General features: G+C 34.3%; 5 protein-coding genes across 44 annotated transcripts; 2 read left to right on the forward strand and 3 right to left on the reverse strand.

The window, feature by feature from the left end:
• The first annotated feature begins 1,097 nt into the window (after positions 1 to 1,097).
• On the forward strand, positions 1,098 to 6,030 carry LOC105152850 (tRNA (cytosine(72)-C(5))-methyltransferase NSUN6). 6 transcript variants are annotated; one of them, XM_011067352.2, is made up of 8 exons: positions 1,098 to 1,217; positions 3,502 to 3,686; positions 3,782 to 3,904; positions 4,265 to 4,460; positions 4,542 to 4,704; positions 4,895 to 5,105; positions 5,294 to 5,590; positions 5,697 to 6,030. In XM_011067352.2, the coding sequence occupies exons 2-8, from the start codon at positions 3,564 to 3,566 to the stop codon at positions 5,967 to 5,969; spliced, it is 1,386 nt and encodes a 461-aa protein (XP_011065654.1). In that variant the 5' UTR covers positions 1,098 to 1,217; positions 3,502 to 3,563; the 3' UTR covers positions 5,970 to 6,030. The 6 variants fall into 6 exon arrangements, with proteins under 6 accessions (XP_011065654.1, XP_011065655.1, XP_011065653.1 ...); XM_011067353.2 differs by having other exon boundaries at positions 1,101 to 1,203; XM_011067351.2 differs by having other exon boundaries at positions 1,102 to 1,217; positions 3,470 to 3,686.
• On the reverse strand, positions 1,214 to 4,235 carry LOC105152851 (rac GTPase-activating protein 1). 6 transcript variants are annotated; one of them, XM_087403160.1, is made up of 5 exons: positions 4,044 to 4,235; positions 2,496 to 2,677; positions 2,207 to 2,361; positions 1,744 to 2,133; positions 1,214 to 1,635 (listed from the first exon to the last, which is right to left on the reverse strand). In XM_087403160.1, the coding sequence occupies exons 2-5, from the start codon at positions 2,664 to 2,666 to the stop codon at positions 1,401 to 1,403; spliced, it is 951 nt and encodes a 316-aa protein (XP_087259286.1). In that variant the 5' UTR covers positions 2,667 to 2,677; positions 4,044 to 4,235; the 3' UTR covers positions 1,214 to 1,400. The 6 variants fall into 6 exon arrangements, with proteins under 6 accessions (XP_087259286.1, XP_087259285.1, XP_087259284.1 ...); XM_087403159.1 differs by lacking the exon at positions 4,044 to 4,235 and adding an exon at positions 3,176 to 3,476; XM_087403158.1 differs by lacking the exon at positions 4,044 to 4,235 and adding an exon at positions 3,088 to 3,476.
• LOC105152853 (deleted in lung and esophageal cancer protein 1 homolog) lies at positions 5,736 to 9,314 on the reverse strand. 4 transcript variants are annotated; one of them, XM_087403164.1, is made up of 6 exons: positions 8,248 to 8,380; positions 7,908 to 8,169; positions 7,595 to 7,707; positions 7,312 to 7,506; positions 7,098 to 7,223; positions 5,736 to 6,581 (listed from the first exon to the last, which is right to left on the reverse strand). In XM_087403164.1, exons 2-6 carry the CDS (start codon positions 8,158 to 8,160, stop codon positions 6,498 to 6,500), a joined length of 771 nt encoding a protein of 256 aa, XP_087259290.1. In that variant the 5' UTR covers positions 8,161 to 8,169; positions 8,248 to 8,380; the 3' UTR covers positions 5,736 to 6,497. The 4 variants fall into 4 exon arrangements, with proteins under 4 accessions (XP_087259290.1, XP_087259288.1, XP_011065661.2 ...); XM_087403162.1 differs by lacking the exon at positions 7,098 to 7,223 and having other exon boundaries at positions 8,340 to 9,314; XM_011067359.2 differs by lacking the exon at positions 7,098 to 7,223 and having other exon boundaries at positions 8,248 to 9,314.
• A 149-nt stretch (positions 9,315 to 9,463) lies between these two features.
• Positions 9,464 to 17,139, reverse strand: Chro (chromodomain-containing protein chromator). 15 transcript variants are annotated; one of them, XM_011067371.2, is made up of 11 exons: positions 16,722 to 16,834; positions 16,423 to 16,600; positions 15,342 to 15,429; positions 15,002 to 15,144; positions 14,666 to 14,897; positions 14,372 to 14,547; positions 14,148 to 14,287; positions 13,848 to 14,057; positions 13,655 to 13,737; positions 11,011 to 13,509; positions 9,464 to 10,820 (listed from the first exon to the last, which is right to left on the reverse strand). In XM_011067371.2, exons 3-11 carry the CDS (start codon positions 15,394 to 15,396, stop codon positions 10,723 to 10,725), a joined length of 3,636 nt encoding a protein of 1,211 aa, XP_011065673.1. In that variant the 5' UTR covers positions 15,397 to 15,429; positions 16,423 to 16,600; positions 16,722 to 16,834; the 3' UTR covers positions 9,464 to 10,722. The 15 variants fall into 15 exon arrangements, with proteins under 15 accessions (XP_011065673.1, XP_087259259.1, XP_087259258.1 ...); XM_087403133.1 differs by having other exon boundaries at positions 16,423 to 16,605; positions 16,722 to 16,831; XM_087403132.1 differs by lacking the exons at positions 16,423 to 16,600; positions 16,722 to 16,834 and adding an exon at positions 17,007 to 17,139 and having other exon boundaries at positions 15,002 to 15,141.
• Positions 16,945 to 21,950, forward strand: Ssl1 (general transcription factor IIH subunit 2 Ssl1). Of its 13 annotated transcripts, none has more exons than XM_087403145.1 (9): positions 16,945 to 16,963; positions 17,853 to 18,059; positions 18,214 to 18,278; positions 18,420 to 18,621; positions 20,265 to 20,393; positions 20,486 to 20,659; positions 20,731 to 20,987; positions 21,085 to 21,334; positions 21,658 to 21,950. In XM_087403145.1, exons 2-9 carry the CDS (start codon positions 17,859 to 17,861, stop codon positions 21,793 to 21,795), a joined length of 1,416 nt encoding a protein of 471 aa, XP_087259271.1. In that variant the 5' UTR covers positions 16,945 to 16,963; positions 17,853 to 17,858; the 3' UTR covers positions 21,796 to 21,950. The 13 variants fall into 13 exon arrangements, with proteins under 13 accessions (XP_087259271.1, XP_087259279.1, XP_087259277.1 ...); XM_087403151.1 differs by lacking the exon at positions 17,853 to 18,059 and adding an exon at positions 18,061 to 18,096 and having other exon boundaries at positions 16,946 to 16,963; XM_087403141.1 differs by lacking the exon at positions 16,945 to 16,963 and adding an exon at positions 17,103 to 17,348.
• Positions 21,951 to 22,021: the final 71 nt, after the last annotated feature.

Here is a 22,021-nt window from a genome sequence, read left to right on the forward strand (position 1 = left end):
CTGTACTATATCCACATCAATAAAAGCATGTCAATTATTGGGTCATCTAAAAAGTATCCGCAGTTTTTTGTCACTAGATGGTGTTGATGATCAACACATCTAGTGACAAAAAACCGCGGATACTTTTTAGATAACCCAATATTTATGTGGAAGAATCGATAGTCGGCACGTTTCTATCAGGGAATCGATTTTGTATCTTGAAACGAGGTGAAAATTACAAAAGTGAGTGAATTTACTAGAATACTGATAATTTCATTGGTCAACACCTAGTAAATTTATTCATTTTTGTCATTTTCATCTTGTTTAAAGATACAGAATCGACCCCTACGTTCCATTTAACGCTCACAATTAGAAAAAGTGGTGGAACCAATCAAAAATCATAGCAGCGGTAGCGCTTCTCTGTTATATTTAAGACTCTAATTTAGGGTTACTCCGGATTTACAATTGGTGTTTTAAGCCGTAAGTCGAATGTGAGGAGAATAATTGGCTGCGTTCAATCAAATTCAACAGTTGAATGATTGCTTGCTGCTATTGGTGTATTCTTTTAGATCGTCCAACCAGATTTTTAGATCTAGAAGAATACATCAATAGCAGCGAGCGCTCAATCAACTGTTGAGTCTGCTGAATGCAGCCAATAACTATGATTCGTCCATTTTTTATGGCTTAAATCTTATTGTTAAATAAATATAAATAAAGCATAAAATAATGCATACATAAAGCATAAAAAATTCAAGCAATCATAGTTCTTTATTTCATGGAAAGAAAAAAAATGAAGAACTTTAATTGGTTCAATTTCTTATGCATTACGTGTTATGCGTTATGCAAGAGTCTGTGCTCCTCGCTCAAGGTTTAAAATCCTATTGTAGATCCGAATTTTCCGAATTTTCCTTACGATCAAATGCGAGGAGAATAACGGAGAGCACAGATTTTTGCATAAAACATAAGGCATAAGAAAATCAACCAATCAGTGTCTTTTATTTCACGGAAAGGAAGAAAATAAAGGACTTTGATTGGTTCATCTTCTTATGCCTCATGTGTTATGCAAGGGTCTGTGTTCCCCGCTTAATTGATTATGATTCGTCCATTTCTTATGGCTTAAAACTCTATTGTGGCTATGGGATAATAGCTTATTGTAGAAAGCCCATTACGCGTCAAACGTGCTGAAACGTGCGTACTACGTAGTTGGATAGCGAGTTACAGAAAGTAACAACCATTATGTACATATATGAATGTTACAAATTTATTGAATATCTCCAATTATATAATAGCATATTTTCAGATAGATATCTATCAATAGTCGTCAGTAATCTAGTCAGCTATCAACAATAATTTATAAATGATAATTAAATTAAATTTAATCGCGGTACAGTGCTTTTTATATTTCCAGATTAGTTCACCAGTTAAGTAACAAATTTCCTAGCATCGCATTTACTTCGTGACAACCTGAAATATAAATAGTGACACAAAAGTACATAAAATGTTGTGTTATTATTTCGTGTAGTACTTACAGATCCATCGAATAACGTTGCTGATTTTCTGCATTCACATGAAATTAAAGAAACTTGAATCTTGCATTCTGTGTGACATGTAATAGGACAATCTCGACATTTCAGTGCTATCTTTCCAAACCTGATTCTGACATCAAACAGAAGGAAAATGAGATATATAACTTAATGGTCTAAATCTTTAATTGTATTATACAACTCATTATACAACTGTCGCTAATCATCTTCTAGATATTACCTCTTACCACATGGAGTACATGTTTCCGGTTTAATAACTATCTTTGATATAAAGTTGTGATTAGCAGAAGACGATTCGAGCTTGGATAATTTAGAATTTACATTTTCTTTGTTAGATGCAATTTGGGTTGTGACAGGTACAAAGCGTACACTACTTTTTGCCTTACTTTTCACTGTTACTCCATCTGGCGAATTAAATTCTACAATTTTATCTAATGTGCCACACTGTTTATTTATAGAATATTCACCACTAGGTTTATACTCTTTCCACTTTTTTTCTTTCTGAACCTTTATGATAGTATCGGTATCCAAATCATCTTCTGACTTGGATAAACAATTTAAGTCACTTAATATCGAACCCGTAGAATCCGTTTCCGCTATTGCAGTCAAACTATAAAAATCATGGAATTTTCGTGTAAATAGAATATATATTATACAATACTTTACGCTAGTTCTATACCTACTGCCTATCACTCCATTTATCTTGGATGGTTAAATTATTACTTGTATATTCTACTTCAGGTTTGTTCAGAAATTCTAATTTCTTTCTTATATCTTCGTTCGAGTTTACTTCTCTGTCATGAAATAATACCTTTTTAGCCATGTTGATTTGGCTTTCCTTTAAAATATACAAATATATTTGCTTTAAAATTAAATGATAAATATTTTATAATTTAATAATATATATTTTTAAAACAATTTTTTATATCTATATAAGAGAGCTTAGGAAATTAATACTAGAAGAAGTTTTACCAACAAGTTTTTATGATGTTCAATCATTCGACGTTTACGTTTTTCCTCCTCTAAATTTCTTCTAGCATGATATAATTTCTGATGAAGACTCGCAGTTTCTCTGCGTATTCGATCTAAATCTAAACAAAGTTGTTGATACTCTTCCAAAGGTAGACATTTTGTTTGTGGCATATTGGTCAAAACTATATTAAAAAAATAAAATGAGTATCGCATTAATTTATCGCAAATGTTTATACATAAAAGAAAAATTAATTTATTGCAATACATATCCGGATAACTTTAATTATATTATTTTATTGTTAATTATATGCTACAGATAATCATAAATTTAAAACATTTATTTTTTTTATTTTTAAATGATTATCTTGGGCAAACCTTAACATAACAATGACATATCATGCATGAGTATTATAATTTTTTCAATCAACAAATAAGTATAATATATAATGCTTTTATACGTAATAGTTACAATGTTCAATAGGAAAATGTAATATTGATATTATGTTACCAGCTGTTAGTTGATATTTACTAGGATAGCAATGACAACAATTAAATATGTGAAAAGCGCACAAGTGGTTTTGTATATACAAACCTCCATTTACTCACACAGGATGTTGTCATGTCCCGTAAATGTCAAAAATTAATAGTTTTTTTGTTTCCTAATTACACTCTAAACTTACCATATAAAAGTAAATAGCTGCATAGCAAATGAGAACTGTTATGAAAATAAAAGAAATTTTTATGCGAGAGTTTTATCAACCGTTACGTTTTGTATAATCAATTAGTCTTCAAATTCTTCATTTTTACCAAATGGTTAAATAAAAACTTCCTAGTTAATAAAATATATTCCTATATGTTCAAGAGAGATTTTGAACAATAATTCAGAAGATATTCAAAATTTCGCTGAAATTTATCTGGATCTGAAAATATCTATCTAAATTATAAATTAAATACCGACGATTATCCTATATTAGATGTTCAACTAACTGCTGTATAATAATTGAAGAGCAATTGCACCAAGATTCGTATGAAGATAAATAAGAAAAATAGAAAAATAGAAAGAGAGAGATGACGTTATTACAAGTGCATTGTTTGCCCTTTAAACATAAACTTGAAATATGTGATGAATTAATAGAAGACTTGAGAAAAGCGATAACTAACGATAAATACTTGGAACAATCTGAAATTGAGGTATTTTAATAAAATTTTCGTAAATTATCTTATCGCTATTATATAAAATCAAATATTTTCTATTTGCATTAAAGAAAAACAAAAACAAATTGTAGGAAAAGATTGATGCTCTATGTAAATGGTTATGTACAACACCTAAGAAGAGCTTTTATAGACTAGATCGTTTTACGGATTATTATACGAACGATTTGGACAATTTATATAAAGCATTAAAGCAGGTACGTCAAATAAATCAATTTTTTTTAGTAATACATAATTATGATATTTAATAATTTTGCTAATCTTGCTGCAATAAGAAGTAATTGTGATATATATGAGTTGTTTTTCAGTCACAAACTATATTATAAAAAAACTTACACTTAAATATTTCTCGTATATTCCATAGACATTATATAATCTTGACATATCTGATATATATTGTTATTCGTTAAATCTTCGTAATTCCAAAACAAAAAAAATGTGATTTGTCTTTTAGTCTGGATATATTCTGTATAGTATATTCTAGATATCATTTCTTTAGATACGTACTTTTGTTTACAAGAAAATTTTACATGTGACCTACTTATATATTACGTTAGGATGGCAAACCGGATCCATCTATTCACTTCTTACCGGATCTTCCAAATGGAATAGTTGCAGTCGACAGTTGGGATTTTTCGATATCTCTTGATTTAAAGATATATCCAGATGAAATTATCGTTGACGCTATATGTGGTGCGGCTGTGCTAAGAGGTTCTCATGTTTATGCTCCTGGCGTTATTGGAATGCCAAATGGTAGAGTCTGTGTACATAGAATTCTTTCTGTAATTAAAAGTATCATAAAAGAATCTTATAATCAAATTTATTTAATTATAGGTTTAAGCATTAATACTAAAGTTAGTGTATTCGCTGATGTTGCTGGTCAATGCAAGAAAGGTTTAATTAAACCATATGCAAATAGTAATAAGATATATTTAGGTAACGGCATCCTTCGACAAACAAGGAAAGAATTATTTTGCAAAGCAGCTAGAAATCCACGGTATAGAGTTCCAAATATATGCGAGAATAGAAGCTGGCTTACTTAATTATGTTAGAATAGATGGTTTATAAAGAACTATCACATTTAAATTGTAGATATTACACAATATTTAAAAGTTAAAATTTTATACGCATGATAACTTTATTCGTGTTATTAAATTTTTTCTATTTTCTACTGAATTGTTTTCCAGCGGTATTGCAATAATTATGACTGACGTAATCTCACGAGTTCCACAATTGAATGTAAATAATGAATCTTTGAGACCACATGCATTATTACAAAATTTGCCCTCTATTGTGTGTAGCCTAGTTTTAAATCCTCAACCAGGTGAAACAATCCTGGACATGTGTGCTGCACCTGGTAACAAAACTACACATATCTCCTTGCTTATGAAAGGACAGGTAAATGTTTAAAGAAAAAAAGAATTTCTTTGTTACACAGCACATAATATAACATTATTCTTTCCAATTACTGTGTACACTTTATCTACTTATTTAAATTCGCACAAGCACGAAACGATAACAATCAGAAAAAAAATAGATATGTAGTGTATTCACTGAATTTAATTATCATCTTTGATAATTTCTAGGGTACAATAATAGCTCTGGAGAAAAATTTAGGTAAAGTGAAACGATTTAAGGAAAAGTGTGAAAATGAGAAAAATATAAAAATATTTTGTTGTGACGCTACAAAGGCTATCATCGAACGAGAGCATAGTTTCGTCCGAGAGCATACCGACGGACCTCCATTCGAAGAAAATTATTTCGATCGTATTCTCTTAGATACTCCATGCAGTGCATTAGGTCAAAGACCGCAATTATACAATACAATCACGCCGGCGCAACTTCATTCTTATGTTCCTTTGCAGCGAAATCTCTTTTCTACTGTAAGTGTACAAATTAAATTATTTGCCACATAAATATGTATCTGCAATCTATTAATTACATATATACACGTAAATTAAACCTTAAAAAAGATAAATATTATTATAGGCCGTACGTCTATTGAAATTAAAAGGGACATTGGTGTACAGTACATGCACTATCACAATAGCAGAGAATGAAGGAATTATCGCTTGGGCATTGAAACAATTTCCAAAATTGCAATTACAATCTGTTAAAGATCGAATAAAAACAGACAAATATGGCACTCCAGGATACATTATAGATGGTTTAACGAATGAGAATGCGAAAAAAGTATGCAGATTTGGTCCTGAAAGTGACTCTATTGGATTTTTTATTGCATGTTTGAAAAAATGTTCCTAAAATGATGAAATTAATCGAAATGTATTACACAATACTTTAATAAAAAGAGAAAGAGAAAGAATTTCTTTGTTGATTTAATAAATTTTTTTAATATTCTTGGCTAAAATCTAAAAACATTTATTGTCTTCGTTACGACAGTAAGTAAAGAAGAAAAATCTAAGAGTGAAGGGGGGAGAGGGCTGAGAAAATTTGGAAGAAGTTTAAAAAAGCGAACATGCCAAGAAAAAAAGAGAAAATGTCTATTTCGAAGACCTCTTCTCGTAAAAAGAATTTTTTTGTTTCTAAAAATGGAATTTCCGCAATCTATTTTATGACCGTATTCCGATATACTTACAGTGCTAGTACTGGAAATCTATAATATATGTCACGAAGTATAGACTTTCAGTCCTAGTAGTATATATCGAAACATGATCATTGCTTCTTATCATTGTGTTTATATTATGATGCGTGCGTGCGTGCGTGATAAAATGATACATTTTTGTGAATAAGAATACTATATATATAAATAAGTATACCTTTCTCTCTCTACTATTGTTCATACATGACTCCATCTCCAATGATCTCTGTCGTTATCACGGAACAATTGTTGCAAATCATATATAATGTTTCCACCTAATTTAAAAAAAAATAAACTTGAGAGAAACAGTATTGGAACATATCTAATTACACATGTTATACAAGTATCTGAATTGAGATCTTTCCATATTTAGTACTACGTACTAGGTATCATATGCAATTTTCACTAAAGTATAATACTCGTATTCATAGTCCTTATATTAAAGGCTTCCTTAAATTTATCTTTAGATATTCTACGAATTATTTCATTGGCTGCTGAACATTTAAAATAAATTTAAGGAAGCCTTAAGTACAATGTCTGATTATGAATATGGGCATAGGATATCAAAAAGGTATTTATGGGTACTTTTTTGGAAGTATCTAAGTACTTAGGTATTTTAGCGGAAATTGCATGCCATACTTACTACCTATAAAATATAGAAAGATCTCAATTTATAGATACTTGTATTTTTACTTGTGTATCTAGATATGTTTTAATACTGGAAAAAAAAGAAGGAAAGACATCTAACAAAAAAGATATAACAAATTTATTTTTTTTGCATTATAATTTACATGCATTCCATGAGCATCAGGGAAGAAATAGAGGTACAGATATATATGCTCTTGTGGTTTGAGGATAAAATACACAGGCCATATAGCAAAAGATGGTAAAATCAATATATTATTGTTAGTAATATCCTAAAGTAAGATAGGAATATATTTGTATAGTTATTGTCAATACTCTACTTTTTTATTTTTTTATGGTATTATATTATTATTTTTATACCTCGATGTGCATCGAACACCAATCTAGTTCGCTCATAATAAAGAATCTTCCCTCGCCACCGACATTTTTAATCATCAGGGGTAAGATAATTTGTTCACCTACCAGACACTCCCCACAATCAAACCTGTTCAATTTCCTATATCGAGTATCACTTTCAGTAGATGTATCTGATGCATTCTTACCTGTGTCGGTAAACTGTAAATTTTTATTAAAATAGTTTTTCAACTAGTAACCGCATATAATTATTTTAAATGTCATTAAAAATTAGAAAATAGAGCTATACTTCCTCATAAGAATCCGTTTGCCGATATGGAATTTTTTCTATAATCCATTTCGTATCTTTTGCCATTGTTTGCAGTTCTTTCAATGAATATTGGAAATAGGGGACATTAATCACTATAAAAAGCAATGATATACATGTGTGTGTGTGTGTGTGTGTGTGTGTGTGTGTGTAGGAAGATTACAATCCTAGATTTTTCTTACGTATCGTATTAATTTTATCTTCTACATTTTATATTTATATATTTTACATATTTTTCATACATGCAACTTATACATGCACCAAACGAATTTATTACAATTGTAAATTCATTTACCTCTCAATAATGGTGGATCTCGATACCCGCGTAATTTAATAATTACCGAACGTCCTTGTTGCACATTTATTACTAACGTTTCATCAGGTTCATCCAAGACATCACAACGAAAGAAAATAATCAATTTTCTATGCATCCCTGGAGAAATATTCCCTGTTTGTGTTTTAGGTTCGATCATGACAGTGAATCGAGAATAATTAGGTTTTGCCATTAATTGAAATCTAGCCGAAGAATTGCTCACGTTTTGTAGCATGATAACTTTCTATAATGAAGAAGAATTAAAAGAGGCAGAGGAGAGGAGAAATAGAATAGTATTAAAAAATTATATTTTTTTATATACCCGATATAATTTATTCGATTCGTAATTGCGAAATTCCACATAATTAGGGATTGCAATTAAAATTGTTTTTTGTAATTTTGACTTTAAGTTACCTCTCTCTGGCCTAACTGAGGAGAAAGTTGATTCGACTTTCCTGAGAAAGAATTAACGATACGTAACATATATATATGTGTGTCTCCACCGTTTTTTTATCGATATTTTTTCTAAATAAATTTTAAATATATGCAGCTCTCTGCTTAAATGCCATCTGCATTCAACGCATACATTCTATAATAATAATAATAAAAAAAACAGTAAGACTACGATATAGGTTGCGTTTCGTTATTCACTGCGATTGCACTGAAAATCTATAGTTCACGTTATGTATATTATAGATTATATGATATAGCCTCGCTGTTTTTTTTTATTTTATTTTATTTACAGAATATGGATGCTGAGGTGTTAATTTAAGAGAGAACTACATATATTTAAAATTTATTGGAAAATGATAAAAAATAATGGAAATTTTTATAATATACCTGACACAAAAACTTGTCATGAGGATTATGTACATTGAGGTTTCTAATAACAGGATTTATCATAGGATAAAACAAAAAATTTCGAAAATAGACTGACTTGTAAAAAGTTATAATTTTATATTTATTAAAAGCGATATTAATGGAAAAAACTTGAGAACTAAATACAAACTTATGTATAATATTTATGACACATTTCAGCGATTTTCAAATATGTGAAGCCAAAATAAAACATGGTCGGTGGGACGTCATTTTTCATTTTTTTTTGTTTAATTTTTTAAATTCTTTTTAACAAAACAAAGAAAAAAGAAAGGAACAGATTAATAGAAGGAAAAAAAATTGAAACCACGTTCGTTTTCATTGCAGGAATCGCAAATAGATTTTGCGTGAGAATTAAAATTATTTATTTCACTACATTTATACGTTATATAAATTATTTACGGAATTAATTTTTACTCTATGCGTAAAGCCTGTATCACACTACGCATTGGAGATTGAGAATTGCGAATTAGAATTCGACCAATTAGATAATTTTAATTTTAATTCATTTTATTCTGAATTCTAATCTTCAATTCATAATGCTCGATCTCCAATGAATAGTGTGACACGGACAGATGTAGCGGTTACAAATAGTTTGCAATATCTTAGGATTACCTGCAACTACTGTAGGAACGGGTTTAATAACAGAACGCAAATTGATACTCTGTTCAACAACATTGTATTTTAAGCTTTATAGGTTCAGAAATTATAAGTGTTTCATTAGAGTGCACTTATGTATTTATTCTATAGATAAGCATACACAATCCATGTGATGGTTGTATCATAGCGAAATTGATGGGGATGCATTAACGTGCGTTTTAGCGCACATTTAAAAGGCTGTCGTACATAATATTATAATTGATATAAAGGCATTACATATAATGCGAATTCAATTCGCGTGAGATGATCTTTGTCAAAACAATTTATTACGTTTGATAAATTCTTTCTCGTGTCAATTTTTCGTCAATCAAAATTCTTATAGTTTAAAGTTGGATTAAGGTTATACTAGACTTTTAATCTGTGGCGGATATTAATACATCCAATTAAATTTGTTATATAAAACAAATGTTGCAATCATATAATAAATACAGCATACATACCTATCAGACAATATAATTTATAGACAATATGAATAAAATTTCACATTCTCGCATTTTATCCATTCTTGTGCAACTTTGAGATGAAATAAAGAATAAGAAATTTTTGTTTCGGCTAAATAGTATCATGATATTCTTTACATGTTTTATGCTTTAATTGGATGGATTCAATTTACCTTAGTGTCCGACAATCATACCGTATCATCACCTTGGACTTTGTATGCATGGAATAAGATTTCTTTTTACCAAAGCTTATTATTGATTGGAAAATATAAAACCCCATATTATATTTTACTATTCTACAAATACAATGTTTGCTTTGTCGCGCATACTAAATCACTGCATTGAAAGTACTGTTTTATCTTTGTGTTTCGTATATTTCTGTGCTATCCGATATTATTAAAGTTTAACACAAAATGGAGATGTCTGCAAATTGTTTTACAATCAGACATTCACATATATCGTGTATGTATGTATGTGTGTGTGTGTGTGTGTGTGTGTGTGCGCGCGCGCGCGCGCGCGCGCGCACGCATGTATGTGTGTTTGTATGTATAAACATATTCCTTTTTTGTTTAATCTAAAAATTTAACTTTTTCTTGGTGTGTGCTGATTTTTTTACAGTATACCAGCTATTTCTCCGTCTTACAACATTTAGTCTAGTCATTGAATATTAAGACGTCATTAACGTGCAATTGTACGAACGTTGAACGTTTTTACATATATACAATTCACGATCACGTTTTAAACGTACAATATGCGCGTACATGCAACTCGATGCATTGGCATGGTATTTTATTAGCATATGCGCAAAATGATATCCGTTTTCACTTATCAAGTTCCAAAGCAGCGTACTGATCCTCATCCACTTCGGTCATCATTAAATTTCCGTCCGGTAACAACAGCACTACCCTCCTAGTTCCTCCTAAAAGGGAAAAAAATCAGAGATTGGATGAAAGTATTAAATATTTCATTCTTTCTATACACAAGTTTCGATAATTTTGTCATTACCAGTATACACTGTTTATATTTCACATTAGGAGCAATTTGAACAAAAATTTCGGAATCTTTACTTGAAAATACAGAGAGCGCAACCAAGTGATCATTATTATTACCTGGAGTGGGTTCTTCAGCTTGCACCACTTGAGCTATAACGGACTGTCCTTCGTTATGTCCATCGTTATCTTCTTGGGTTCCACTTACATCGGACGCATTTGTGTTATCCATTATAGACATAACCATTGAATTTTCCGTGGGTTCTGCTCCATCTTCCTTTACATAAAACTGGGGCGTGAGATTTACTTGATCGGGGATCAACTGCGCTACAGCCTCAGCTACCGCATGATCCAACGTCAAGACTGATCCATCATCTCCTTGTTGTTCGGTAGTGACATATACACATTGCTGCTCGCCATCGGCACCATGCGTCACAAGGAGGGTTTGTCCATCCTCGGCTTGGCTCGCGACTTGATAGACGACGCCATGTTCGGCTATAGTAACTAGATTGGATGCATCGTTCGTCGTTATTTTTTTCTCCTCCGATATCTTTTCCCCAGTCTTGACATCCGCCGTTGTCACTGACATAGTAACGGTAGATGTCGCCGGAACTGTCGACAATACCGTAGTAATGGATGTTTCAGCGGAACTAGAAATGACGGTCTCTGTCAAAGATGTTGCTGTGGATACAGGCTGTGGAGCGGCAGTCACTACTACTGTAGAAGCGGTATCATCCAAGCAAGGTAAATCTGGCGCAGATATAGTTACATTCGATAGATTAATCTGTGCTGTTTCACTGTCTTGGACAATGGTGCCAGTCGTTCCACCTGGACTCATCTCTACTCTCATAATACCACCACTTTCGGTGAGCGAGTCAAGAGAAGGTAAGACCAATTCGGCGGTGGCATTAGTAGAGGCAGTTGCAGTAACGGTGGTCGTGGTTGTAGTGGGTGTAGGAGTGACAGTACTGGCGTTGGCGACGACAGTTGTAGCCGTGGTTAGATCTGCTGACGCAGCTTCGGACGTGTTAGTAACCGTTTTTGTTATAGTCGAATTTGTTGTTGCTTCACCGGTTTCAGGTTCATCCGGTTGCTCAATCGGTTCACCATCTGGACCAATTATGCGTCCTGTGAGAGGGCATAATGTAAATGGACGCGGTGGACTGTCAGGTTCTGGAGCCGTAATAGCATCCGGCTCAGGAGCAGGGGGAAGATCCGATTCATCTTCGCTGCTACTCTCTTCCGAACCAACTTCGTGAAATTCCATGTGAAGTCCGTCACCTTCCGCTAATTTGCTTTCCTTCGGAGGCTTGTTTCCTGTCTGACCTATCGCTGAAGGCGTTTCGGTACCTATTTTCGCTCTACCTCGTCCCGCAACGGTACGAGCACCTGCCAAAAGTCCACGACCACCCGGTTTTATGCCCGCTGCTTCTTGGGCCTTTCTCTTTACCATTAATAACTTTTGTTGCGGAGATAACAATGATGATTGTGCCTTACCTACTGGTGTCTTCGAAGACTGTTTTGTTTGTTGTTGTGATGATGGTGTTGGTGGTTGTTGTTGTTGCTGTTGTTGTACTGGACTGGTTTTGATTACCTGTTTGGACTGCGGAGATGTTGTGAGTACAGTGAATTTTGGCCTAATTTGTGTAACCGTGCCGGTCACTGTGACAACCGGTGAAACGGTCTGTTGCGTACTTACGACCGTCGTCGTACGCTTTTGCAACACTGGACGCGTCACTTGCGCCTGAATCTGTCTCGGTGCAGGTGCTCTGACGGGCGTACGAATTGTACCAAGAACGCTCGTTGTCGCTGTCGGACGTAATGACGGTCTAGGTAGCAAAGGACGACCGTCTACCGTTCGTTGAGGTGTGACAGGGGCAGATCTTACACTTGTAGGTATTCTCGGTTGCAAAGCTATCGGTGTTGGCACTGCAGCCACAACATGTATCTGCTGCAATTGCGACGGATCCGGCTTCGGCTGTATCTTTATAGGTTCGCTCTTCTGCACGTTGCCCATTTTCGGTGTAACGGCCTTGGTGACTACCTTCATCTGCGTTACCACTTGGCTTCCGTCCATTTTCGAAACGACTTTCACAGGAGTCATCGAATTTGACTGCGATGTCGAAATTACTTGTTTTTTTATTACGTTTGTATTATCTCGATTTTGAACCATTACAACACCTTGCGTCGTCGAAGATCCTTTAACCGCTAGTTTCCCACTGGGGGACGAATTCAATTTGATGATACCATCTTTTCGCGACATAACGTAGAGACCGGAAGCCAAATTCGGCATTTGTTTGGGATCGACTTTAACAACCCCCTTGGCGCTAGCCACTAAAACAGGCGGTTGGCTAGATTTCGCTCCATCTGGAGATTGCAATCCTAATGACGTTGCCAGATCAGTGGATGAAACCGAGGTTCTGTTGGATCCATTCGATTGTGCATTAGCGCGATTGAATGCACGTTGGATCACGTCGCTACGGCCCAATAGTCTTTCGTCTTCAGATTCCCCAGTCCATTCGTCATCACTGCCCGTGTCACCTTTCGTTCTCTTTGCGGCACTGCTCCCTCCTTCTTCCGAATCACTCTCCGAATCATCAATTCTCCTTTTACCTAACACTACAAATTTATACATACAAATATTAATTCAAATGGCGTGTATTTAATATGTCGTTTAATATGTTATTTAACACGTTCAATATATTAAATATGTCGATTGCAAAATTAACTATTTGTCAAGTGCACAAGTAATTTAATTACATACGTTCATTCTCTTCATCTTTCATCGAGCCACACCATTGCTTGACTTGATCCATTGCTTTTGATTTACTAGACCGCATCGGGCGTCTACGTATATGCAATAATTAGCAAATTCGCATTGAACATCAGTGATTTATAGAAATATAAAAATGTTTCGTAATTGCACTTTTTGATTAAAAACTAGCCAAATTGCTCACCCTGCTTGAGCCGCAGTACTTGGTCCAGGCTGACTAGTCTCAGCTTTTATCACTGATTTTTGCGGTAAACTCACACGTCCGACGACCTTTGTATTAGCATGCTGTTGCGCTGCTTTAGACTCCTTTTGCTTGGCGAGACTCCGCTCAAATTCATCCAATAAACTTTTGCATGCTGCTACAGCCTCTGCAGATTCCCATGTATTGTTTTCACTATAAATTTGGAATAATTCAGATGACACTGTTAGAATTATTAGAAAAAGAAAAAAAAAGATGCATGTGCGATTAATACAGAATACCCACTGTGGATAGCCTTCCCATTTGATTAAATATTCCGAGCATCTCTTTTTAGTATTAAAACGTTTAGCTAATATTTTGTCGACAATATATTCTTCGTTACTTAAGTCTGCATCTTCTTCGATAGTTGCTTTGCCAGACTTGATCTACAAAAATATTAAGATAAATAAAAGCAGATTCCAAACATGTATTGTACTTTGTTAAACAAGTGGCATCAACTAGTGTAATACTTTGGGCTTGATCGATGGTTTCAGTCTTGGTTTTTCCTTCTTGTCTACTTCAATTTCCATAGATTCATTTTTCTGCGTTTTTGTTTCCAGCGATTTTGCAGAATCCTTTTTAGCTTCGCCTGTTTCTTCTGGTTGTCCATTTCTGACAACTTTACGAACTATTATCGGTTTGGCACCTGTGAAGCAGCCAATATCAAGTTTAATCTTTAGAATAAAGATAACATTTTTTTTGTTCTACAAGTTTTTATATTAAAAAAAAATTAAATAAAAAAAAAAAAAGAAAAAACCAATCACCTTCGACATTGGTATTTGATTGCATCAGGGTATCCTGCATCTTTGCGTTACTAATTTTTGTAAAAGTTTGTATAGTTTTTCCTGCTGTGACCCAAGCCTCCTTCACTTTCGTATCCATCTTACACCATTTCTGATATAATGACCACGCATTAGATGCCTCCTTGTCTGAACTGTCTTGGACTTGTGTATCCTTCCATAATAGAAACGCCCATACTTGTGCTTTTTGTCCATTCTAAAAATATCAAAGGAACATTTCAAATAAGCAATTTTTTACAATCTGTATAATCTGTATGTGCTGCATACAGATCTAGAGGTACAAAGTATAGAGATACAAACATCGTTGGTGTCACGAATACGTGACGTTTTGGAGCAGGCTCCCTCCTTTGTGCGATGTTCTTGAAACTCTTCGACAAAATGAAAGACAGAATGACACTGTCCACATACCAGTACATCTAATCGTCCCATTTCTTCTTGTGCTGCTGGTGAAGTAGAAAAGCAATTGCAAGCGAAGCACGAGCATTAAAGTGTGAAATATTTATTATGTCATCTTCCGCAAAATAAAAATCTTACCTTAACTCTTTTAAGTATAAAAAAAAGGATAAAAAAACAAGTCAAATATTACGATTTCCAAATGATGAGATGACAGAAAATACATAAAAATCAACGTAACGATTACCTTTAATAACGGTGGGTTTATTACCGATGGCTGAAGGGCCATCGTCTCCCTCCATTCTGTATACGATTCTTGTCTCACAATCCCTTTTCTAAAAATTAAATAAGAGCATTAAAGTATCGTTAAACAGTAAAGATCATTACACATACAAAAATTTTAAAATGTGAGATCGCAATTTTGTGATTGATCAATTTGCTTGATTATAATTTTTGTATGTGTAATGACCTTTACAGCAAGAATGAATAAGAAATTTCTATTTGGTATACACGATGGATTTTTGGACAATGAAAGAGAAGACAAGAGACAGAGGGAAAAAGAGAAACGTCGGATCGAACTCTTCTGACGCGAATTAATTGAATAGGAGAGAGAGAGAGAGAGAGAGAGAGAGAGAGAGAGAGAGTGAGTGTGAGGGGGGGGAGAGAGGTCTGGCCTGCTTGGCGCGAAAATGATGAAAACGGGAGCGGGGTACGCTACATCGTAAAGTCAAAATTTCACGTTTGACGATGAGAAAATCGAAGCACAGCGCAAGGACGAAGAACGCTGGTGATCGTAAATATCTGCTTTCTTTTTTTTTCTTCTCAAGAAAGGCATTTTCGCGCTTCTACCACGCCGATTCATATGCACACTCGTGCAGAGCTATTGTGGAGCTAATGTGAGGAAGAATGTTCAAGACCATCGTTTACTCTACATTTAAATGAAATGTGATGTGATGTGATGTGATATGATGTGATGTGATGTGATGTGTGTGTGTGTGTGTGTATATACGTTAAATGAAAGCGTGGAGACTGGGCGTGCGACACTGAACACTGTGGGACACAAGGTGATTGTAAACGGGGCCAGTGACGATTGCCGCGAATGTGTGAATTATGGACGACACTCGCGCCGAGCGTTGACTTTGTGACTCGCCGCGCAATTGTTCCCGCGCCACGAGGGTATGGACTGATATGGACGCCGCGCGCAGCCTTATCTCACGTCTCGTGTTAATAACGAGCGAGACAACTATCTTTCGATCGTAATGTTCGAGAGACCGGTGTCCAGAGATTGGCGCCGGTATAATTGGCGCCGTTTTCTTTATCGTCGTTACCGTTTTTGTTTGCGTCGTTGTCGCTATTATCGTGTTGTAGTCGTAGTCGTAGTCGTAGTCGTAGTCGTCGTCGTCGCCGCTGCCGCGGTTGTGGTTGGTCGTCGATGCGAACTCGTCGTCTCTCCACTGTCTCTCACGAACAAGCCGATGCTCGTCAAAGATGGCTCTCGTCACCGATCTGTACTTTTGTACAAACTACTCACTTCCTGTCTTTACATGAACGCTTTCTGAACACTTGACGAAATCTCGGATCGCGATTAACGTGCGGTCGCGAAAGCGAATCAACAATGCTCACTTACATACGGTGAAACTGACGAACGGCTGGATTTTCCTTAGTCTGGAAAATGGCTCGTTGTCGCACAAGACTGGACGAAAACAGCAACCATAAGCGATCGCGTCGGCCGACAGTGGCGCCCTCAGCGCCATGGCGGCTAATGCCTGATCAGCCTGATGGCGGCCGCCCGGCACACCCCCCTCCCGTCCTCTTTTTTCTTCGCCTCATGGCTCATATCCATTATCCAGTCAGACCAGACGTTTTATCGTATGTTACATTACGTTATGTTACGTTATACTTACTCACTTACCCGACAATCCTGGCCTGGCATTCCCGGCATGCTACGGCATGCTCCGAGCTCCGAGTGCTCCGATCAGCTCCGACTTGCCCGCGATCCGCACCCACGATGCACCGCGATCAATCGCGAACAATCGCGAATATATCGCGATCCGTAATCTTCCTGCCCTTTCCTTTCTCAACTTTTCTCATTCTTTCCCCAAACCCACCACGATTTGTCTCGACCTATCCGGAGCGGGGATTTTCGCGGGTAACCTATCAAATCTATCCTCTGAAACTTTGGATTTTACCCAGGCATATCCTGGCGTCCCTGGACGTCCCTGGTGTCCCTGGCGTCCCTGGCATACCCAACCAAGTACTGTAGTTGGATTGAGTTGGAACAATCGGGAACAATCGGAACGGCTTTTCGTTCGGCATTTTTCAATTTCAACCTTTCTCGTTATTCTTTGAAAATGAAATATACTCTTTGCTCCGTTCTCAAATTGTCGTAAACTCTCCTTGTGGGGTGTTAACTAGTTAGAATTTAGATTGATGCAACTCCACTAACTGTAAAGTAACTCTACGGTGTTTTACCGGTTCATGTGCAATATTCGGTGCGTGAGATGCATCGCTTTTACGTTTCAAATTTTCGAGCTTGACTTTCCATTCACATTTCATTCTTAGAATCAAATTTTTACAAATTTTTGTCTGTTTTAACTTCTCATGCAAGATTCGCTGTTCTCTGTACTTTTATTTTCTCTTGTTCGTCTTCCTTTTTTTTCTATCAACATCTCATTTCATTTCATTTCATTTCCAATGCAGAGACAACTGTAACATAGCATGGTGACGAAATTATCGTCTTATTTTTCTTATCACGTAGAATCCGATGATAGTGGATGCTTTCCATTGTGATGACACAAGTCATAAGTCGACACAACTCTCTGAATGTAACAAGGATAAAACGACGCTTGTATCGACTTGTATCGATTTGTGTTATCGCAATGGTAAGCACCTAGTATTCTTCAAAGATTTATGCGAGTTTGTGCAATATAAAACAAACTGTAAAGTGAACAAATATTTTTTTCAAGTGAGTCAAATAACTACATTGAACTACATAGGACACCGTATGTACACATGTATTTTCATGCATATAGTTTTTAAGATGTTCTTATCTTTTGCTTTTCATTATTCTAATAATATTTTTTTATTATACATTTATACATAGAATATATTTTATCTAGATAATGGCAGAAGAAGAATTTGAGGAAAAGGAGTACCGTTGGGAAACTGGTTACGAAAAAACATGGTATGGATTTTATATTGTTTATACATCCATGTACATTTAATATGGTACTCTGATCTAGATAAAAATTCTATATCCATGTAGTATCGATGCAATAATGTAACAATAATTCTTAACAATTGTATGTACTTATTTGGAATCTAGGGAAGCAATTAAGGAAGATGACCATGGTCTGTTGGAAGCCTCTGTCGCAGATATTATTCATAATGCCAAGAGAAAACGTCAGTTGGAAAGAAAACAGGGTGCCAGATTAGGAATGATGAGGCATCTTTATATCATCTTAGATGCTTCGGAATCAATGTCTAATCAAGATTTGAAACCAACTCGTTTTCTGTGTTCTCTAAAGGTATAATGAAAGAATATATGTATCATCTATACATTCTTTCTCCTGTATTACAGAATATCCACAAATGGGACCAAACTATGTTAATAAGGTTGAGTTGATGAGAAAAGTTCATAGAAATTTATATTGGAATAAGTTTATTACAAAAGTTACAAACATTTAAAAATTTACAAGCAGAACAGAATTGCTTTCTATAACTTGTTATGTAAGTCATGTGATTATATACATGATACGCATTCCTTATTTTGAAGAGAATGAATTTTTTAATCAACAATTCCTTTGGCGTTGGATGGATCGGTGATTGGCTATGGATCAATTTTGTCTCTTAGCTCATAATCAGATTTTAATACCTTTTGACTTTTATTTACGAGGTTGTACATTAAAAACTGTTACAAAACTGTTGATTTATGGGGATCTTATTGAAATAAAAAACTAATTTTGAGAATATATTTAAAATGCACATTTAAGTACTGTTATTTTTTATGAAGTAGAAATATTTGAAAGAATTGGAAAGTCATTAATTGAATGAATGCAAGCTTGCATATTGCAGAGGGAAAACTTTTCAAATATTTATTCCAACAGTTGATTTAATCCGTAGACATGTAAAATTATTCTTATCAATATATAACGAGTCATAGAAAACGAATCTGTTTGTTACATCTTTGAACATTCATAACTTTTTAATGAAGCATTTTTGGAGTAAATTTATATATGAACTTTTTTCATCTATTCAATCTCATTAACACGCTATCTAAGTTTGGCTCCAATCTTTGTGGACATCCTGTATATGCGCGCGATTTAAAATATCATGTATAATATAACAATGTATTATACAGAGCATTCAAAAAAGGTCAGGACTTCGGATTTACTCGGAACGATGTCGTTTTTAAAAGAAATGTTTCAGACAAAAGTTGCAAGGTATAAAAAAATCTTTTCAAACAAATCTTATCAGTTTAACCTGGATGACATCGTCAAGGTCAGGTCAAGGTCAAATTGATTTTTAAAAATGGAACGCCTTATTTTTGATGTCAGAATCTAATAATTGGTGTCAAGAGTTTTTTCAAAATACTTTTTTTTACGTAAAAATGAATTTTTAGTGTAAAAACAAAAATAAAAGGAATCTCCAATGGCCTTGATCTTAACAAATATTAGAGGTTTTAGGTCGGACCATCGGTCGGACACTTTGCGCAATGCTAATGCCAGCGATACTGTAACTTTCAAGCCTTATACTTCGAAAAGTATTTAATGAAAAATAACTTTATTATAGTGTTTTGAAAAGTTCTTGACACCAGCTATTAGATTCTGGCATCAAAAATAGGATATCCCATTAAAAAAAAATCAATTTGATCTTGATCTGACCTTGGCAATGCCACCCAAGGTGGCACCTAATAAGATCTGTAAAGAGATCTTTTTATTATCTTACAACTTTTGTCTGAAACACTTCTTTTAAAAACGTCATCCTCTCGAAGAAATACTCGACCATTTTTGAATATCCTGTGTGCGTGCGTGCATGCGTGTGTGTACATATATACACATATACACATACAAAATGTACATATATATATATATATATATATATATATATATATATATATATATATATATATATGTATATATATATATTTTTTAAATGTATTTATCTTAAGCTTCTAGAAGATTTTATCGAAGAATTTTTCTATCAAAATCCTATAAGTCAATTAGGTGTAATTATAACTAGAAATAAAAGGGCTGAGAAAATTAGCGATTTGGCTGGTAACTCAAAGAAGCACATTAAGGTAATTATTTTATTATATATTATTCGTTTTGTTTATCATATCTGGAATATTTCGTTTTGTCTTATATCGTAATCTTGTCATCTATTTTATAGGAATTGCAAATTTTGCAACAAACTGTAGTAGGCGGTGAGCCTTCTTTGCAAAATTCTTTAGAATTGGCAACAAAGTTATTGAAATTATTACCGTCGCACGCTAGTAAAGAAATATTGGTAATTATAGGAGCTTTGACTACATGCGACCCTGGAGATATCAACGAAACAATAAGAGTATGCTTTAATTTCTGTGTTTTTCGTTTTCTTCGAAAATCTATCTTTTTTTAATGTTGTATTTATTTTAGAATATGAAATTGGACAGTATTAGATGTAGCGTAATAGGATTGGCCGCTGAATTATACATCTGTAAACGAATGGCAAATATTACCGGTGGCGAACATAGCGTTGCGCTCGATGATAAACATTACAAGGAGCAATTGAATGCACATATAGATCCTCCGCCTGCTGCAACGCGATTAGATGCAGCGCTTGTGAAAATGGGATTTCCTCATCACGCTCTACACTCTAACGCACCAGATACATCTATAACAGTATGTATGTGGTAAGTATGCAAATCAGAATAATATGTTCCAATACTTTATTTTGACTTTATTTTTACGCGTAATATTTGCGCGTGTTTTCTTCTTTAATCTTTACAGCCACGCACACAATTCTGATGAAACAGTTAAATTTATGACTACCGGCTACCTTTGTCCCCAGTGCATCAGTAAACATTGTGAGCTACCTGTGGAATGTAGAGCTTGCGGTCTTACTCTAGTATCCGCTCCACATTTAGCCCGATCATATCACTATCTATTTCCTGTTGATCCTTTTAAAGAAATTGCACCTGATAGTGATTATACTATCTGCTTTGGTTGCCAAAAAGCTTTTGCTCAAAAGGATAAAAAGGTAATGGCTGTCATTCCTCTTCTATACTAATACTAGAGATTAGAAAATTATCCAAGTTTGTGATAAATTGAACAAATTAAATTTGATCAAAGACGAGATGTTTTTTTTTAATCTGCCAAGATATATATACATATATATATATTAGGTGTTGGAATTAATTCGTAGCGTTTTACAAGTGATGGGAAGTACTTTCATTAATGTATTTTTTAATGCTCATGTGAAATAAATAACATTCTTTCATTAAAAACGCTACGAATTAATTCCAACACCTAATACATTTGAATATTTTAGATAGCAAGCATATTATATGTATTTATTTTTAGGTATATGCCTGTGGAAAATGTAATCAAATGTTTTGTTTAGACTGTGAGATTTTTATTCATGAGATATTGCACACGTGTCCTGGTTGTGCAATAAATCCCGAAACATATAAAAAAAGAGAGTCTACAGATAGATCATGAAATGGTATACTTGAAAAGTATATTTATTTATATAGGAAGAAAATTTGTATAAATACATATGAACATTGCGATAAAATAGATGCATTTTACTTGCGCGAGCGCATTTGTTCCAGATTAAAAATATTAAAGACATTTTTATAGAAAAAAAAGAAAAATTTTCTTTGTATACAGATTACCTACCTACAACGTTAACGATACTAATTGTAAATTATTTGAGAATATGGAT

This window comes from Acromyrmex echinatior, chromosome 2, assembly GCF_024713525.1.
Source record: "Acromyrmex echinatior isolate Ae372 chromosome 2, ASM2471352v2, whole genome shotgun sequence".
Lineage (NCBI taxonomy): Eukaryota > Metazoa > Arthropoda > Insecta > Hymenoptera > Formicidae > Acromyrmex > Acromyrmex echinatior.

Bases quoted from the DNA above. Each gene is read 5' to 3' on its own strand.
- LOC105152851 (XM_087403157.1), bottom strand. From the start codon at position 2,762: ATGTATTGCAATAAATTAATTTTTCTTTTATGTATAAACATTTGCGAT. The intron at 2,362-2,495 runs GTAAAACTTCTT...TATATTTTAAAG, and splicing joins AACATCATAAAAACTTGTTG to GAAAGCCAAATCAACATGGC. The intron at 2,134-2,206 runs GTAGGTATAGAA...TGATTTTTATAG, and splicing joins GATAAATGGAGTGATAGGCA to TTTGACTGCAATAGCGGAAA.
- Ssl1 (XM_087403141.1), top strand. From the start codon at position 17,103: ATGCACCGCGATCAATCGCGAACAATCGCGAATATATCGCGATCCGTA. The intron at 20,394-20,485 runs GTAATTATTTTA...TCTATTTTATAG, and splicing joins ACTCAAAGAAGCACATTAAG to GAATTGCAAATTTTGCAACA. The intron at 21,335-21,657 runs GTAATGGCTGTC...ATTTATTTTTAG, and splicing joins TTGCTCAAAAGGATAAAAAG to GTATATGCCTGTGGAAAATG.
- LOC105152853 (XM_087403164.1), bottom strand. From the start codon at position 8,160: ATGCTACAAAACGTGAGCAATTCTTCGGCTAGATTTCAATTAATGGCA. The intron at 7,708-7,907 runs GTAAATGAATTT...TGCTTTTTATAG, and splicing joins AGATCCACCATTATTGAGAG to TGATTAATGTCCCCTATTTC. The intron at 7,224-7,311 runs GTATAAAAATAA...ATCTTACTTTAG, and splicing joins GGTGTTCGATGCACATCGAG to GATATTACTAACAATAATAT.
- Chro (XM_011067367.2), bottom strand. From the start codon at position 16,848: ATGGCGCTGAGGGCGCCACTGTCGGCCGACGCGATCGCTTATGGTTGC. The intron at 13,738-13,847 runs GTGAGCAATTTG...GCATATACGTAG, and splicing joins AGTACTGCGGCTCAAGCAGG to ACGCCCGATGCGGTCTAGTA. The intron at 13,510-13,654 runs GTATGTAATTAA...ATAAATTTGTAG, and splicing joins GAAAGATGAAGAGAATGAAC to TGTTAGGTAAAAGGAGAATT.
- LOC105152850 (XM_011067352.2), top strand. From the start codon at position 3,564: ATGACGTTATTACAAGTGCATTGTTTGCCCTTTAAACATAAACTTGAA. The intron at 5,106-5,293 runs GTAAATGTTTAA...GATAATTTCTAG, and splicing joins CCTTGCTTATGAAAGGACAG to GGTACAATAATAGCTCTGGA. The intron at 5,591-5,696 runs GTAAGTGTACAA...ATATTATTATAG, and splicing joins AGCGAAATCTCTTTTCTACT to GCCGTACGTCTATTGAAATT.